This window comes from Bufo gargarizans, chromosome 4, assembly GCF_014858855.1.
Source record: "Bufo gargarizans isolate SCDJY-AF-19 chromosome 4, ASM1485885v1, whole genome shotgun sequence".
NCBI classification, from domain to species: Eukaryota; Metazoa; Chordata; class Amphibia; order Anura; family Bufonidae; genus Bufo; species Bufo gargarizans.
Window position 1 is genome coordinate 101,270,290 of NC_058083.1, and position 18,774 is coordinate 101,289,063.

Below are 18,774 nucleotides of genomic sequence, written 5' to 3' on the forward strand. Positions count from 1 at the left end.
TCTGGATCTGAATAGTAAATTAATTGCATGCCATTTAAAAATTTAGTGTAGCCAGTGAGCTATTTACTGAAATCTATCTGTATAGCGCCACCTGCTGTTTGTTCTTTTTCTCATTTCTCTGTCCACCTCATCACTGAGGTGGACGCACATTCTCAGTTCCATCCTTAAACTGTCACTAGCCAGATCAAGCGTTAGAAACTGTGACCGCTACAGGGAGAAAGCTGAGGCAGAAAGGACACACTCCCTGAGCTGTGACAGGGAGAGAGCTGCAGCTGAAAGGATATGCCCCCTGAGCTATGATGGGGAGAGAGTTGCAGCATAAAGGATACCACCCCTGAGCTGTTATAGGGAGAGCTGTCACCTTGAAATACATCTAGCAGTGCAAATGAATGGGAAGATCTTTAGATCCACATGGGGTGCAGGGCTGGTTCTAGCTTTGTTAGAAAGAGATTATGGTACTGTATAGTGTCAGATTTTCATTTTTTACATGAATCATGGGATAATCCTTTCAATGAAATCATGAATCTAAATTTATTCTGTATAGAGTATGAGCACCACAGGCAGAATAACATGTGCTTACACGCCTCAGCATGCTATTCGTGAGGTTATTAATGGTCATCTGAGAAATGATCTGCCATGCTGAATGCACTTGGGAATGCAAATCATCGAGATCCGTTGTTAGCAGCTCCCTTTGCAATTGGCGATCAATGACGACCCAGATATTCTTGATGGGAGACAAGTCTGGAGACGTTGCCGGGGGTAGACTGGGAACTTAAAGTGGCTCCATGTTGTAGGCAAGTCCAAACTGACAGAAGGTGGGGCAACACAAGTAAGCAGGGCCAACACCAGCCAAATGCAGCCAGGGACAAAAGAAGTAGGTGGGGGCCACCACAATGCAGCACAAATACCTCCCGAGCAAAACCAAATACCACAGTGCAGCATAAAATACTGCTGTATCACCATACTGAGGACGGTGATACTGTTGAATTCAGGAGGGCTCCTGCAGCCACTGTCCAGGTGCATATTGCAAGTACCTGATGCTCCTAGCATTAATGCTGAGGGCATCAGATCATTATGTACCTGTCCAGATGTAAGCTGTGTACCGGGGTGGGCTCCCCAGAATACAGCGAAGTCACAGACAAGGAAAGCGACACTGACACCAGCTTACTATGCAAGAACAGAAACTTTACTTAGACAACGAGTAATAACATAAGCATCACCAAAACAATACAAACATGTATAAAAAACTCTCTATCCCCGGACCCACAGTCAATGTCCTGCCCACTGGACAGGCCTAGCCGATGGTGGACACAGCAGAGCCTGCAAGTCATGCTGTGCCGCTACAGAGGACACCCCTAGCCGATGGCAAACGCAGCAGAGCCTGCAAGTCAATAACTGCGCTGCAGTCCAGTACAGTACAGCCTAGCAAAACGATCTAATCCTAACTAACTAATTCTAGGCCTAGGCTAGTCTCTGTAACTTCAGGCGCCAGACAATATAATAATCAGTAACCAGGTGTACTGACCTGCATCCATTCTGGTCCGAGGATGCAGCCTACCAGGGATGGCCACCAACCTCTTAGCAACTGTGCGGCCTTGCTTGATGATGAGGCCTTCTGTCCACACACTGAACTGGTATTCCTGGGAAACCTCTCTTTCAAAAGAGCTGGATTCAGTCAGGGTCTAACAGCTACTCTCCTTCTTCTGAGTGTCCATTAACTGCCAGACATCTGCAAGACAGGATGGAATCTGATTCAGTCCCTCACAGCACAATCCTTCCACCATGCCAGATCAACACTTCCTGGTTCACTCACAGGCAGCAGCATGAGTCAGTGGCCTCTAGTGCCCGGAATGCCAAATGACAGTTTAAGTACAGACATTATGCAGAAATAGCTGTTTCACAATCTCACACAGAGGCCATGAAGAGGGCTTTGGCAGCCCCATGAGCATTGGCCAATCAGAAAACGTTCCCAGTAGGGTTTAGGGCCAGTCCACCCCTGAATGTTGCAGGCCATGGTAGCACTTTAGACTACACAGGCTGCTCACAGTAGAACAAGCAACATATGAACTAGTGCTCTCCTGTTGAAAAATGGTTCCTAGGACCCTTTGGAGAAATGCCCGTACCAAATTGTTGTAATGCAGTAGTGTACCTGAAATTAAGATTAGAGAGGTACCTTACATTATTCCACACCATAATCCTGTGAATTGGACTGGTGTAATGTTCCTTTTGTGAAGGCATCGCCCACGTGGTCTCCAGAGCAATCTCCATCTAGCATTGTATCCAGGACAAAATCTGGGCTTATCACTAAAGAGATCTTCATTCCAGCCTCCATTGCCGTCCATCACGATAGCCTTGGACAGTGGTCTCATGAGGTAAATGGAATACCTGTAGCTAGACATCTGGCTCATAGCCCAGTGTCATGCAAACAACTTCTGATGGTTTGTGTAGACACTGTTTTCCACCCTAGGCTTGGAATGTGATGTCCGATTTCACTTGCAGTAAAGAATGCCATTCTTCTAACCAGATGCAGAGATTTGCCATTGTGCACCACTTGCTGTCATTGCAGTTAGTCGTCGCTCTACCAACCACTGGGACACGCAACGCTGAACAGCACTGACATTTTGGTCTAAGTGCAAAGTGATCTTCTGGGGTGCTAAACCAAGGTCTCTCAGTTCAAGGATTCTGTCCCTCTAAGTTTGTGACAAGTGGTGATAACTGGCACCATGACTTAGAATTGTCATCGCACAATCATCCCACACAACTTGATCTGATTTTTGAAGTTTCATGTAGCTAAAAAAACTTTGCTTTCAGTCTGTCTTTTATGCCATTGCACATGCCACTGATTGGAGATAGGTGCTTGAAAATGTGATCTTCTGCAGATCTTCAGAAGAACCTTACAGCTTGTCCTTCATGGTGCTGCAATTTTAATGTTGAGGGTGTGTGTGTGTGTGTGTGTGAATATATAGATGTATAAATTACCCCTAGTTCTATGAATGAATACACCGTTTAAGAGATATTGTTTCCCTGTCTGTTCTTTTTTTTTTTTTTTGTGGCCTATATGCAGAACCATTCACTTCAATGGGGACTCAAAAAACCAGAATGTCTGTATGTCCATTCAGCAAAAAAAATAGAACATGTCCTATTATTATCCACATTATGGACAAGAACTGCTCTATCGGGACCAGCTGTTCTGTTCCGCAAAATACAGGAATGCACACAGATGTCATCCATATTTTTTGAGGAGCGTATTTTGCGGACCACAAAATACATACGGTCATGTGCATGAGCCCTAAGAGGAAGCATTTGCTAGGGTGAAACACAAGTCAAAGCACTATATTTGCCAAAACATCATATTGCCTTAGCACCTGCCAGTTACACATGGCAATTAGACAGGGGAGGATAAAGGGATAGTACAGTATGTGAGCTATAGAAAGTTCCACACAGATCGGGTATGATACAGTACTTTTTCACTGCTTCTTTTCTCGTTGTTGCTGCTGTTTACCTTTTAAAATCACCAACAACTTCCACCCTTTGTTCCTTCTATCCACATGAGTCCCTCTCTTCTTCCCTCAACCATGTTCAATTCACATACTTTTTACCGTTATGCCTCACTAACCCATCTTCCTACATGGTGAAGCATAAAAAATAACCTCCCAAATCACTCAACCATCTGCTAAGTCTTTATATTCTCCTGCTACTACCCGCAGGCAGCATTTCACCACTATCCACAATCCATGATTTATTTATTTTTTCCTTTCAAAATCTCTTGACTTTCTATCCCTCACAGAAAATTTGCTTCAACCTTCTGACACCACTTCCCCTGCCACTCTATCTTATGATGGGCTACACTTTTCCCATACCCCCAGACCTGATAACAGGCATGGTGGAGGAGTAGGCATACTTTCCCTCTGTACCCTCTCTCACATTTACTTCTTTTGAGATTCACACCATCGGACTCCTCCGCCCACTTTCCCTGTGAGTGTTTGTTGTCTATCACCCCCAGACTCTCCCCACCGGTTCCTGGATCACTTTGCTGCTTGGCTTCCCCACTTCCTATCAACTGAATTACCAACTCTTATCATGGTTGATTTTAACATTCTCATTTATAATCTCTCCATCAGCTTCTCACTTTCTTTTTATAACCTCCTCTCTTGGCCTCTCACAATTCACTTCTCCTGCCACACACAAAAATGGCAATTCACTTGATCTAGTCTTCTTGCTCCCCTGCTCAATATCGGACGTTCCCTTCCCGTTTTCTGACCACAATCCTCTTTACTATGAAGACCTCTCATTCTTCTCATGACATTCCTACTTTTCCAACATACAGAAGCCTACACACCATTAACTCCCAGCAACTTATCGACACTCTACAGTTATCTCTCATACCAATCTTTTTGCTCTTTTGTCCAGATCTAGCTGCCAATCATTACAACCATTCCATCAAAGCCACCATGAATGAAGCAGCTCAAACCTTTCTGACATGGACCACAGCCACCCTGAAACACATTTTCTTTAGTGTTGCTCTAGGTGTGCCGAATGCTTATGGAGAAAATCACAAATACCCTTAGATTTCCTCTATTATAAATTGATGCTTAAAACCTACAACTTGCCTTCCACATTACAAAGCAGAACTACTTCACCTCTCTCAACTCCTCACTCTCAAATAACCAAAACGACTTTTTGATACTTTCCATTTTAAGCCCTAAAGTGCACATGCCCATCACTGACCTCTGTGCTGAAGACCTGGCCACTTACTTTAGAGATAAGTTTGTTAAAATCTGACAGGAAATATTCTCCCAGTCCCCAACCAGCCTCGATCCTCCTCCCTCTCACACTTCCTCGTGTTCTCTTTTCTCATTTGAATCTATAATGGAAGAAGTCTGCAGGCTTCTTTCTTCTTCTTGATCCATGATCTGCAGCAGTGATTCTATTCCCTCACCCCTCCTCCAGTCCCTCTCCCCGGCTGTCATTACTCTAACCCTACTGCTTTACCTTTTGTGTCATCCTTATTCCCTCATAGATTGTAAGCTCTTGCGAGCAGGGCCCTCACTCCTAGTGCTTTATTTGTTTATTACCCTGTAATTTTATGACTTTTGATTTGTACTTAAGCCCACTGAATTGTAAAGTGCTGTGGAATATGGTGGCACTATATAAAGATTATTTTTATAAATGTGTGTGTGAGTATGTTCTCATTACTATATTAGGCTAGGATGATTTTTATTTATTTTTTACTTCATGGGTACTTTTAACCATTTCATTAAAAAACGCATAGCGTGAAAAGGGGTTCTATAAATTTGGATGGATATATATAGATAGAGATATATCCAGAAAAAGGACGGCACTCCGGTCTTGTAAAAGTGGAAAAGTTCTTTATTCAACCATGCGGTGCAACGTTTCGGCTCCACTGAGCCTTTCTCAAGCAGTGTTACAAATCAAGTGATTGCAATTATATAGGTGAGTTAATTAAAATTCACATCATGTGATCACACCACACCCATAGGGGCGTGTTCAAAAAATACCATTGCATAGAACATGAGATGCACAGTGCAGGTGCAAAACTAGAGCAAATGTCATATATCTAGTGATAATACATCATGAAACTGTAATCAAGTACAAAATCAGACATTTGCGTATTAAAGTGAAAGAGGACAGACCCATCGATCGCACTCTTATACAAGTGCACAACCCGTGGGTATGTCCAGTGTACATGGAAACACACCGAGGGGGAGGAGCTGAGGGACGTGTTAAAGGACACCTGCAAACATTAAAGAATTCCTTCCAGGCGTACACTAGATTGTCTATACACATACACTTACATCGGAGCGGCATAGCATCAGACAGGAAGTAGTGATGACATCTACTACAGGACGCCGAGCGTCATCAGAAGCGGCCCACGTTCCTACGTCACCACAGCGCCACCGCAGTCAGTCTGGGCGTATTGCGGCGCATGCTCCGTCCATAGACACTCTCAGGACGCCATCTTGGAAATTGGAAAAGCAGCCCTTACCTGTATGCGGCCACCAGCAGGGTATTGCAAATTAGACCAGCACGGGCAGCCCGGTAACCAGATTGCCCTCATGCTGCACCCTGATTAGAGGCCACTGACAATACGGAAAACCCGTTATGTACAGGAAGATCTCCATCAGGGGTGTCTGGTCGCATATATACCCAAGGAGGGTTCTCCTCCAATTAGTGCCCAGGTATCACAGGGAGCAAAGCCATACCAACATGATGGAAAAGCAATTATAGCACCATCACAGCCCAACTGTAGTACTCATGATGCGTACCGAATCCGACAGTGAAAAAATTTTTTATATAAAAATTAGATCAAAACTTCTTTAATAGAATAAAAAAGAAAAAAAACATATAGTTTCTAGAGGTATCCACCTCATATGTATAAAGATGTGTCCACTTCATCCTTGAGCTCCACCCCTCAATATGTGAAATGCTGGTGATCTGTGTGCAAAAAAGAGAAGAAAAAATTACTGTTAGTCCAACAGTTTTAAAAAAATAATAAATAAACACAGTGTGTACAAAAAAGTACCTTGGCATAATCAGCATAACACAGGAGGCAAGCCATTCCTCACACCACCTCCCCAAAGTTAAATTCTACATTCAATCCATTGGGTCTAAGGCTGTTAAGCCTGTGGATCCAGCACAACTCCCTACGTTTAAGCAGCTTAGACCTGTCACCGCCACGTCTGGGTTGTGGCACATGGTCGATGATCCAAACTGTCAGATCACCCTCCCTGTGCCCAGCCTCAGAAAAATGTTTAGAAACTGGTAAATCGAGACGTTTCTTACGAATGCTCAGGCGATGGTTGTTAAGGCGGGTCTTCAGGTCTGTTGTTGTCTCTCCAACATAGAGTAGGTTGCATGGACATGACAACACGTAAATCACGTAGTTGGAGTTGCACGTGAGATGAAATGATATCCCATAGGATTCACCTGTATGAGGATTTATAAATGTTTTTGCTTTTTGGATGTATCTACAATTGACGCACCCTAAGCAGGGAAAACAACCCAAGCCCGGCTGCGTCAATGCTGTCTGTCTGAAGGATTTCTTAGGACCAATATCCGCCTTGACCAGCTGGTCACGAAGATTTCTGGAACGGCGGTAGGAGAACAATGGCGGGCTTTGAAACTCTGGTATATATCTATATCTCTATCTCTATCTCTATTTGAAATTAGAGCTCAATACAGAACATATGTCCAAACTTTTGTATACTGAGTTATCTACAGTATCTACTTGCTAGTGGGCTGCTGCTTTGGCGATGCAGACAAGACAGTGTTGACTGGAATATGTCCACCTATACAGGCTGCTATATGGATGTGATGTCTGTATTCTATCTGGACATTCCCTTCCCCAGAAGAGTGTTCATTACTATCAGGAATCCCCTGTATTCAGCTGTTGTCATTGGAGTAAGATGTAGATAGCTGCAAATGTGGTATTAGCTCTCATTGAAATATATGGGCAACCATGTAATACATGGTTGCACTCCAGTCCACCAGTGTGGTAGCTGTTGTTTGCAGTGGCTCTCCACTCTAATAGTGAATCCTTGGAGCACTGCTTTTGTAATGCTCTGCACGTTTGCCCCCTCCCCTTGATTGACGTAGTTAGACACCAACATGCTAAGGGCGGAACTGTGTCCTAGCATGTAAATATCATTTACAATACTTATTATATAGCATTACCATGTTTAGAATAGCGAACACATGTTACTAGTTAACTTACAGGCACAAGATATGATTATAAGGACAACAGTAATATGTATTCGCTTTCTAAAAATGGAAAACCTCTATTCTCAAAATAGTAAGGCTATAGCCTTTTTATTATGGTTTAAATGAGGGAGGAAAAAATAACTGGAGAAAAGATTTAGAAGTCTCTCTGTGATATCTACATGCAAGGCTGATTTATTATTTTCCATACTTTGAGAGCTAATGCAGATAACTGGTATCTTTATTTGTTTTTATTTTATGAACTTATATAGCACTACTATATTCCGCATCGCTTTACAGACATTAGCATCGAGCTGCCCCCGATGGGGCTCACAATCTAAGTTTCCCTATCAGTATGTCTTTGGAGTGTGGGAGGAAACCAGAGTATCCAGAGGAAACCCACGCAAACATGGGGAGAACATACAAACTCCATACAGATGTGGTTTATAATCATATATTGTGCCTGTGAATTAGCCAGTCATATGTATTGGCTTTCTATGCATATAAATCTTCTATTCTCAAGACAGTAAGGCTAAAGTAAGTAGTGTATATGATATGTACAGTACATGCTAGGACACAGCATGCTGATGTCTAGTCCTGTCAATCAAGTGGAGGGAGGAGTGTGCAGAGCACAGGGGGTGTTACAAAAGCAGTTCTCCAAGGATTCAGCCCCACCCTCTGCTGCTCCACTTTGCTCATTTGCATATGAATCAAAATGCAGCTGTTTAACATACAGACACAAGAAAGGTATGGTTTTAACCAGCAAGATCAACCCTACCAGGCAGTGTGTTTGGTTTAACATGGTTGATCATGCTGACAGAGGCTCTTTAATGAAAACAAAAGCATTACGAAATATTCAGCTATTGTGTTGCTCTTGTATAATAATATAAAACCTTCAGCGTGTTCTTGTTAATTTTGTTGCTAAGCTGCTTCTGTCCGTGCACAAGGAGATTAGTTCTGCTACTTTACTTCCTTCTTTGCATGTAGCTTAACTGTATGAGCACTTCATCCTGCAACGTCACTAGTTGCAAAAGATGTCACTGGCAGGGGTGTCACAACCGGGCACAGATGACCCAAAGGTCCCTACGGCCCCACTGCTACAAAAGACACCAGTATTATAATTCCCATGTAATAAGTGATCGGACCAAGTCAATATCTATGTGGAAAGACTACTTGGGTTCATCCCTTTCTGTGGTTTGAATTTGCAGTCAACATGTGTATAAATTATGCAGCAGCCCATATGCTTTCAATTCAAGTGAATGAGCCATAGACAATTAAACAGTGAAGCATTGTTATATGACATCAGTAGAGTCCTGATAATAGCAGGAGCCTATATGAGCCACGTTCAGCAGTGTAGCCATATTATACTGATTTAGTTTTATAATTCTAGAAATCTATGTGACATATTATTGCATTGTTTTATAATATCCTTTGTCTTTAGACCACGGTCAGATGGGAAGATGACAAGCTGGTGTGTGAGCAGAAAGGTGAAAAGGAAGGACGTGGCTGGACTCAGTGGGTGGAAGGAGATGAATTACACCTGGTACAGAACTTTTTACTTTGTATTATTAACTGTATAATTAAACAGTAAGGCTTGTGCGTCATTCAGAAAAACTAACCGTGACCGTAAGATTTCTGCCACTGTTCTGCAGGGTTCTTTTGCATTATTTTGATTAAATTCTTAATTCTAATGCAGAAACAGAAAATAAAGACATTTATTATATTACAGTTAAAATAGTAAATGGGTGCACTGCTCAGTATAGGACACAACCCACCATGTCATATACAAGCAATAAAGGGGTATTCCAGTTTTTATGACATAATGACCTATCCTTGGGATGGGTCATCAATTTCAGATCAGTGGGGGTCTGACTCGGCTGTTTGAAGGGGCCACAGTAGTCGTGTGAGCGATGCGTCCTCTTCACTGTTTACCTGCCCACAATATACATTGTAGTGGTCGAGCAGTGTAATTATAGCAGTTCGTTCCCACACCATCACTACAGTGTAGGCTGTATGCTAGTAAACATTGAAGAGAAAGCAGCGCTCACAGGAGAGCTGCTATCATGAAGAGATAACTGTCAGCCAAACAGGACCAAAAGGAATGGTCTCCACTTTTTTTTAAAAGGCACTTTGAAAACACATTTGTTTCACTTGTTCCAATGCTTGTGCCTTAAAAAAAATAAAGGAAGTCTGTAAATAGTTTTAAATAAAAATCTCTACAGCTCCTATGCAGCCCTAGATGTCTCTATAGTTAGGGACTACAAACATACCCTGTGTAGTCTGATCTTGAAGGCATATTCTCTTGTATACTACTCGGAATTCAGATGAAAGAGAATGTGACTAAAAGTTCAGACTACATATGTTTTTTGTAGTCTGTAACCATGGAGATGAATACATAGTTACTGTAAAAACAAAATATTTGGATCATTTTAATTAAACAAGTAAACTTCCTTTTAGTCCAGATCCTAATGGTCTGGAAATCACATTGATAATCTTACTTTTTACATACACTAAATGTGTGCAATTTTACTGCATTGACTTGTGAAATATTAATTCAAAAATCCGTATCTGTTCTCTCTAAAAAGCTGGTTTCTATATTTAACTTTTAAGAACTCTATTCTGATTGCGGCTAAGGGTTCTGTTTTGGTCCTCATACACAAAGAAAACCTTTCATTGCCCCGTCTATTTAAATCACACATGGACGTAGATTTTACATTTCAGAATGCTAAAGGCCTCTTTCTCACATTTGACACAAGCTAAACCCTCGACATGAAAGGTTTGGATTGGACCTGAGCAATGTTCAACCAAAGCGCTTCAAACACAAAGACACCATTCTCCCCATCCCTCTGCTGAAGCGTAAATGCTGCTTCTCTTCCAAGATATCTTCTTTCATGTTCCCCTTTTCCTTTGAATTATTTAACAAAACCACATAGATTCCTGCAGGCAAAATAAGAATTGTGTATTTGCCTCAGTATTCAGCAAGAGAAGAGGTAGAATGAGTCACTCGTTTGTCATTCCAGGCGGTGGTCTATCATATTTTTTTTTAGTTTAAAGATTTATTTAAAATGAATTTTAAAACTAAATCTGAATACATGTATGTGCCTTATATTGAGGAGCCCTTTGACAGTGAAAACTTACCGGTCAAGCTTAATGTTCTTCTAGAAGAGAAGACAAGAAATCACAGTTTAAAATTTTTGCAAAATATGGAGCATTGCCCATAGGAGCCCAGTGGCAAATGCTACAGTCTCATGTGGGCAGTTCCCACTTACTAGAATAGCTCCCTGTATGCCGCAGGAAGATGGCATATTTTAGACAGGAGGTAAAAACTGTACAGTTGCTCCCAGGGGCATACATAAAGCATAGGCATAACTATAGCCATGGGGCCCAATCAGGTGCAAGAACATTGTATCTTTTCGTGGGTAATAACAATATGGCTATTATACATGCCTATAATTTTATGCTACTTTTTAAATATTTTTACACTAAGTGGTAGGGGGCCAGGGACCCATCTTATTTTGCTATTGGAATTATAATTACAAAAATGCAAAATATAAAAAAATTGGGCCCCCTTCAGGGACTGATTAAGACCACCCAAATGCCCTCGGTAGAAGGTCCAGGTGTCTGCAGCTAATTTTTATGACTCAAGTACATTGTATACATTTCCAAATTTTTAATCCCATCTTTGTACAGGTTCTCACCACCTTATAAAGGGGTTGTGCATCTTTGGGGGGTGTTTGGCAAACCCCCACTCTTGGGCAGACCTGTGAAGGGAAGCATACTTGCCTGCTTCCCGTCGCTAGTTCCCACTCCTTCTCTTCCCAGTCTCGGCTGCTCCATTGTGCTCCCAGGATATAAACTTCCATTTTAATGCCACTGTAGCCAATCGCTGGCCACAGTGGTAACCTGCTCCCCTTGCGTCATGTCAAATGGTCAGCATCTGGTCGAAGGCAGCACAGTGGAAGGAAAATTTGAAGAGGCCAATTGCACATTACCTACCAATATGGCCATTTGGTTCGAGTGGTTGGACTTCCAAAGATTAGTCCAGAGGTCCCCACCCTTTTATTGTTTGCGAGCCTCCTTTCAATGGTGGTGTTCAGCCAGACTGTATAGTAAAAGGAGGCAAAGCCTATTAACAACCCCTTAAAGTATAACTGTCATCTTCTTTTTTTTTTTTTTTTTTTTTTGGAGTATTGGATTGTGGTGATTAATATCTCCTTGATGGCCCTATTTCAACTTTTCACTGTGTACTCAATTACCCCTTAATTCCACAGTTTTGTTCCCTCTACTGCCTATTTTTACCTGTGCTTAAAATCAGGTTGCTGTCCTCTGTGTTGAAGGATGGAGGACACAGAAGCACGCAGGTGCAAGGTCAGATTCCTGACAGCCAGGGACTGTAGGTAAATGATTAAAGCCAGGTCCTTCCCAGCAGCTGATAACAGTGCCTGGGCTGTGTGCACTTCTCCCTGTCCCTGCGCTTGGCAGACGCTCCCTCACTCAGCAGAGCTGGACAGTGCAGAGCCGGAGCAGCGCAGACCAGGGAAGGGAGATCTGCCGTCTGCTCAGTGTATAAATGAAAGCAACATGTGGTAAGAGGACCCCTTTGTGCTGCAGGAGATTAACCCTTTAGGGGGGAGGGCTCTGGTTACTGACACTTTTGGGGGGCTATTGTTACTGGCTAGTGAGGGCAGGCGGGATTAGCCTCAGGGTGAGGGCAGTGGCGGCCATCTTAACTGAACAGTGAGATTGCAGTTTTATGCAGACTGGTTGCTAAGGGCTGAATCTTATTAAATATGGGGTAAGTCAGTCTAATAGTAACTGATTCTGGAATATCATGTTATTAGTAACTACCAGTGGCGGATCCAGGGGGGGGGGGGGCAACGGGGCAATTGCCCCCCCCCCCCCGAGCTGGCGGCGGGCGGCGGCAGCGGGGCACAGGGAGATGAGCGCTTCCATTGTGGAAGCGCTCATCTCCAGTCATCTGTATCGCTGTCCTCAGGACAGCGATACAGATGCCTGCCTGTGCTGCGGCAGGGAGGGAGAGGCCTGTCCCTTTCCCTTCCTCTGATAGGCTGCAGGCACTTGGCCTGCAGCCTATCAGAGGCCGGCGCAGGCGGCGCAATGACGTCATCGCGCTGCCTGAGCCATACAGCGTGAGACACAGGCCAGAAGAGGCCTGCATCGCATCGCTGACATGGAGGTAAGTATGTGTTTTTTTATTTTTTATTATATACAATACTTTTACTGGGGGCTGTTATCACTGGGGGCGCTTATTACTGGCACAGGGGGGCTGTTATCACTGGGGGCTCTTATTACTGGGGGCACTTATTACTGGCACAGGGGGGCTGTTATCACTGGGGGCTCTTATTACTGGCACAGGGGGGCTGTTATCACTGGGGGCTCTTATTACTGGCACAGGGGGGGCTGTTATCACTGGGGGCTCTTATTACTGGCACAGGGGGCTGTTATTACTGGCAAAGGGGGGCTGTTATTACTGGGGGATGTTATTACTGGCACAGAGGGGCTGTTATCACTGGGGGCTGTTATTACTGGCCCAGAGGGGCTCTTATTACTGGGGGCTGTTATTACTGGCAAAGGAGGGCTGTTATTACTGGGGGCTGTTATTACTGGCACAGAGGGGCTGTTATCACTGGGGGCTGTTATTACTGGCACAGGGGGGCTCTTATTACTGGGTGTGGAGCACTATGGGGTCATTTACTAGGGGCACTATATAGGGGTATTTTATACTGGGGCATTACAAGGGGGTATTTTTTGCACTGTCACATTATAAGGCGAATTATTTCTACTGGGGGGCATTATGGTGGGCTTTATTACTCCCCCCATGGTATGACCCCCTAGTAGCAGCACCGGCCTCTCCCTGCTCTGCTATCCCTCTGCCCCTTCTCCAAATCCTTATTATGAAATCTTTCTCATTAGGATAAAACACAACATCAGCTCCGCCAAGCCCCCGGCCAAAGTGTGGAAGTGGCGTCCGAGATCCCCAAGGGTCAAGTCAAGTAATTGTAAGTTTTCATGTGAAATATGTTTGTTATACACATATAGCCTACACTGTGCCCGACAATATACAGTATAGCGCTACACTGTGCCCCACAATGTACAGTATACCGCTACACTGTGTAGTCTGTTCTATAAGTACCATTGTTTTGTGGCGGCGGACAGAAAATAATCTGAAAGTGCCCCTCCCGAGACCAGGCTCTGGATCCGCCACTGGTAACTACATATATGAAAATTGAAATTGGGGTCTAAGTGTGACAGTTATCCTTTAAAGATGGGGCCTATTTCCATTTTTACATTTTGGATTTTTCCTCCCAGCATTCCAATAGCCGTAACTTTTTTGTTTTTCCATTCACTTAGTTATATGGGGGCTTATTTGTGTGACAAGATGCATTTTGTAAATCCACCATTTAATTTACCATGTCTTGTATTAGAAAACTGGAAAAAAATTATTTGTGTGGTAAAAAGAAAACTTTCGGCAAGGTTTTTGGGGTTTTGACATCACAGCGTTCACAATGTACTAAAAATGACCTGACATCCTTTTTTCTGTGGCTAAATACAAACGCAGCAATACCAAACTTGAATATTTTTGGTTTTTGTTTTACTACTTTAAAAAAAATAAAAACCTTGCATCACCATATTCTGACAACCATAACTTTTTTATATTTGTCTGAGGGCTTGTTTTTTGCATAACAAAATGTAGTTTTTATTGGTACCATTTTTGTAGTATGTAAGACTTTTTTATCACCATTATTCAATTTTTGGGGTAAATGGTAAATAGCTTGTTTTTCTTTTTTACGTTCACTGCACAGGAATTTTTTTTTAAATATTTTAATAGTTCAGACATTTTCAAATGTGGCGATATCCAATATGTTTTTTTATTTTATTGTTTATATATTTTTATATGTAAAATTGGGAGAGGGGGGTGATTTAAACTTTTAATATATTGGTGTTTTTTTAACCTTTTTTTTTTTTTTTTTACTTTTTTAATAACTATTAGCCCCCTTAGGGGCCTAGTACATGGGATCTTTTGATCCCCTCTCCTATTCACCCTAATAGAGATCTATTAGAGTGAATAGTATTTTTACCATCTCCATTCTGAGCTATGCCTCCTGCATAGCTCAGTATGGAGAAAGCCGTGACAGGCCTGGATCGTTTTAGCAGCGTCCAGGATGCCATGGCAACCAATCGGAGCCCCGTGATTTCACTGCTGGGGCTCCGATCGGAAGCAGAAGGGAGCCTGATCCCTCTGCCTTCACTAACAGGTGCCGTGATCAGCGTTGATCGCCGCACCTGAGGGGTTAAATGACGGGGGCGGTGCAATCGCCGCTTCTGGTCAGTGTCGGCTATATGATGGTCAGCATCCGCCGTGTATGGAGAGAGCCCGCTGCAGAGGCCGGCTCAATACACATGCAGACGTATATATACGGCGCTATGAGTTAAGGGGTTAAAGGTACTATCATGTCATGAGGCTTGCACCCTACTATATGATGAAAATGTATGGGGGAGTTAGGGGGGTGAGAGCCACGTGGCTCCCATGCCGCTGGTTGGAGAACACTGGATTAGACATTGATGGCATTAATATTTTATCGATGTGCAAAACTCCCCATCAACCCCTTTAATCTTGGTAGTCATCAGGGGAGGACTGGCAGCCTTAGTCCTGGGGGGCAAATCTAGTCAAGTGGCCCATTTTTAGCCCCGCCCATCATTAAAAGCCCCTCCTACATATAATAGGCCACTCCCAACACACACTGTACAGCTGACATTTTATAGTTGCGGCCTGTCTCTACACATCATACGGAGAGGGGAGGCCGTCCTGGCTGCACTGCCTGCTTATATAACAAGCTACAGCCAGGAAGCTCCTCCGCTCTCCTCCCTACCCTGATCCTGCTCAAGGCCTGTGGTTCCCCCCACCATCTGCCACCCGCCCGTGGCCTGCTGCCCCCTTTCGTCATCCTCACCCAGTTCTGAATCCTCCTTCTGCAAATGGCAGGAGGAGGAGCCGGAGCATCTCCTCTCCTACATAGCACCACATACCTCTTACATCCAGTGATGTCACCTTTGTTGTAGACGTTCTCTTTCCTCATCTTCTTCATTCAGACCAGACCGCCATGATGATTTTTCTGCCATCTCCCGTCTCTGCAGAGATTGAGAAACAGACATTAGTTTCCTGCCACCCCCAATACTATACTGCAGAAACAGTCCCCCTGGAAATACAAACTACCACACAGATAGTGCCCCCAATACTGTACCCGCTATGCCCCCAATACTATACTGCAGAAACAGTCCGCCTGGAAATACTACTACCACACAGATAGTGCCCCCTTAAACAATTATTGGCACACAGCGCTCTAAAAAATAACTGCGCCCAGACACTAATAGTATAAAGATAATGTCCCCCAAAAATAATTGTGCTAAGCTGATACTATGCCAGGGTGCCCCCAAAGTAACAATGCTCCCCAAAATCCCACCAATAGAAATAATTCTCTGCCAGAGCACACTTAGTAGTAATAATGCCCCTATAGTGCCCTAGTAATCATGTTCTTCATAGCCCCTAGTAGTAGTAAAGCTCCCCATAATACCCCCTAGTAGTACTAATTTTCCCTATAATATGACAGTACATGAAATACCCCCGCTTAGTGCCCGCAGTTGAGCTAATGTCCCCATAATGTATGCAAGTATAAAATACCTCTATATAGTGCCCCAGTAAATGCCCTCATACTGCTCCTCTCCCCCTTCCCCATAGTGTCCCCATAATATGCCAGTAAAAAAATGCCCCTTAGTGCCCCCAGCAGATGCCCCTATAGTGCTCCTCTCCCCCACAATGTACCAGTAAAAAAATGCCCCTTCTTAGTGCCACCATATGCCCCAATAGTGCTCCACTCCCCCATAGTGCCGCTCTCCCCTATAGTGCCTTCCATAATGTGCCAGTAAAAAATGCCCCCTTAGTGCCACCAAATGCCATAGTGCCCCCCATAATGTTCCAATACAAAAGGCCCCTTTAGAGCCCCCACTTCCCCATAGTGCCCCCAAATAATGCCCCTATAGTAGCACCAGATGCCCCATAGTGCTGCTCTCCCCTATAGTTCCCCCCAGAATGTGCCAATAATAAAAAAAAGCCCCTTTAGAGCCCCCAGTTACCCCCATAGTGCTCCTCTCCCCCATGGTGCCCCCCCATAATGTGCCAGTAAGAAATGCCCCCATAGTGCCAGCTCCCCCAATAGTGCCAGCCCTCCCCCCATAGTGCCAGCTCCCCCTATAGGCCCCCCATAGTGCCAGCTCCCCCTACAGTGCCCCCCATAGTGCCAGCTCCCCCTACAGTGCCCCCCATAGTGCCAGCTCCCCCTATAGTGCGCCCCATAGTGCCAGCTCCCCCTATAGTCCCCCCCATAGTGCCAGCTCCCCCTATAGTACCCCCCCATAGTGCCAGCTCCCCCTATAGTACCCCCCCATAGTGCCAGCTCCTCCTATAGGCCCCCCCATAGTGCCAGCTCTCCCTATAAGCCCTCCCCCCATAGTGCCAGCTCCCCCTATAGGCCCCCCCATAGTGCCAGCTCCCCCTATAGTGCCCCCATAGTGCCAGCTCCCCCTATAGTGCACCCCATAGTGCCAGCTCCCCCTATAGTACCCCCCATAGTGCCAGCTCCCCCTATAGTACCCCCCCATAGTGCCAGCTCCTCCTATAGGCCCCCCATAGTGCCAGCTCCCCCTATAGTGCGCCCCATAGTGCCAGCTCCCCTTATAGTGCCCCCCATAGTGCCAGCTCCCCCTATAGTGCGCCCCATAGTGCCAGCTCCCCTTATAGTGCACCCCATAGTGCCAGATCTCCCCCCCCCCCCCATAGTGCCAGATCTCCCCCCCCCCATAGTGCCAGATCTCCGCCCCCCCCCCCCCCATAGTGACAGATCTCCGCAAAGAAGGAAAAATAATAAAAAAATACTTACCTCCATCAGCAGCGTGTGCTGTGCTGCCAGCTCAGGCGTCGCGATGATAATGACGTCATCGCGCTTCCTGAGCCAGCCTCTGATAGGCTGCAGGCATTAGTGCCTGCGGCCTATCAGAAGAACAGGGGAGGGACACGCCTCTCCCTCCCCTGCCCCACAGCACACAGCGGCCGCAATTACATCCAGGGCCGCGCCGCCTGTGGTGATCGGCGGTGCGGCCCTGAAGAATAAAAAAAAAATATTTTTTTTTTTTAGACGGGCGGCCCAGCGGCCGTTTATTTAGGGAGGCCTGGGGAGCAATTGCCTCCCTGCCCCCCGGCCCAGTCCGCCCCTGGTAGTCATGCAGATGTGTCTTTCAGTTATGTGGATCACACAAGTTTGATGTATTTGGTGACTCTTATCTCCTATCCTGATCTTTGTTTTTTTTCCCTAGGAAATGCGGGTTGGAGATATAGCCTGCAAACAAGTGTTTAAGAAGGTTCATCAGTGATGCCAACTTTGAGCGAGACTGTCACCATCCTAAGAAAAACCTTAGAAAATTCTTTCTGCTCCCCCAGGCAAATTGGCTCTTTTTACTATGTTATTTTCTGTCAGATTTTCTGTGATTTTCTTTTATAATGTGATGTTAGGTACTTTAATAAAAACCTTATCCCGATTTTACACTGTGTCGTTTCATTACGGTTTGATTAAACAGACTCGTCAGCTACAGGAAAAGCTGTATTAGTTCCTTCATACTGAGCTCTCAGGCTGAGTCTACACACACATTTTTTACAGTTTTGACTATCGAGCTAGAGAGGTTACCCAAAGAAATACATTAAGTTACATACAACTTTGTGAACTGCAGCTATCACTTAAATGTTTAAATCAGCCTTGCACCCGCACTGAATCCGGACCTATTCATTTCTATGGGGCTGTGCACATGAGCGGTGATTTTCACGCATCACTTGTGCGTTGCGTGAAAAGCGCAGCATGCTCCTCTTTGTGCGTTTTTCACGTAACGCAGGCCCCATAGAAATGAATGGGGTTGCTCGAAATTCGCGATGCGGTGCGATTTTCATGCACGGTTGCTAGGTGACGATCGGGATAGGGACCCGATCAT

The 18,774-nt window shown here is 44.6% G+C and overlaps 1 protein-coding gene across 1 annotated transcript in view; it reads left to right on the forward strand.

Moving 5' to 3' along the window:
- The window catches only part of RBP1 (retinol binding protein 1), a 48,352-nt gene extending 30,017 nt beyond the window's left edge, over window positions 1–18,335 (forward strand). Inside the window, exons 3-4 of the mRNA XM_044291596.1 lie at window positions 9,161–9,262; window positions 18,109–18,335. Coding sequence (XP_044147531.1) covers window positions 9,161–9,262; window positions 18,109–18,165 — 159 coding nt within the window. The 3' untranslated portion in view covers window positions 18,166–18,335. The remainder of the gene's footprint in view (window positions 1–9,160; window positions 9,263–18,108) is intronic.
- The last annotated feature ends 439 nt before the right edge of the window (window positions 18,336–18,774 follow it).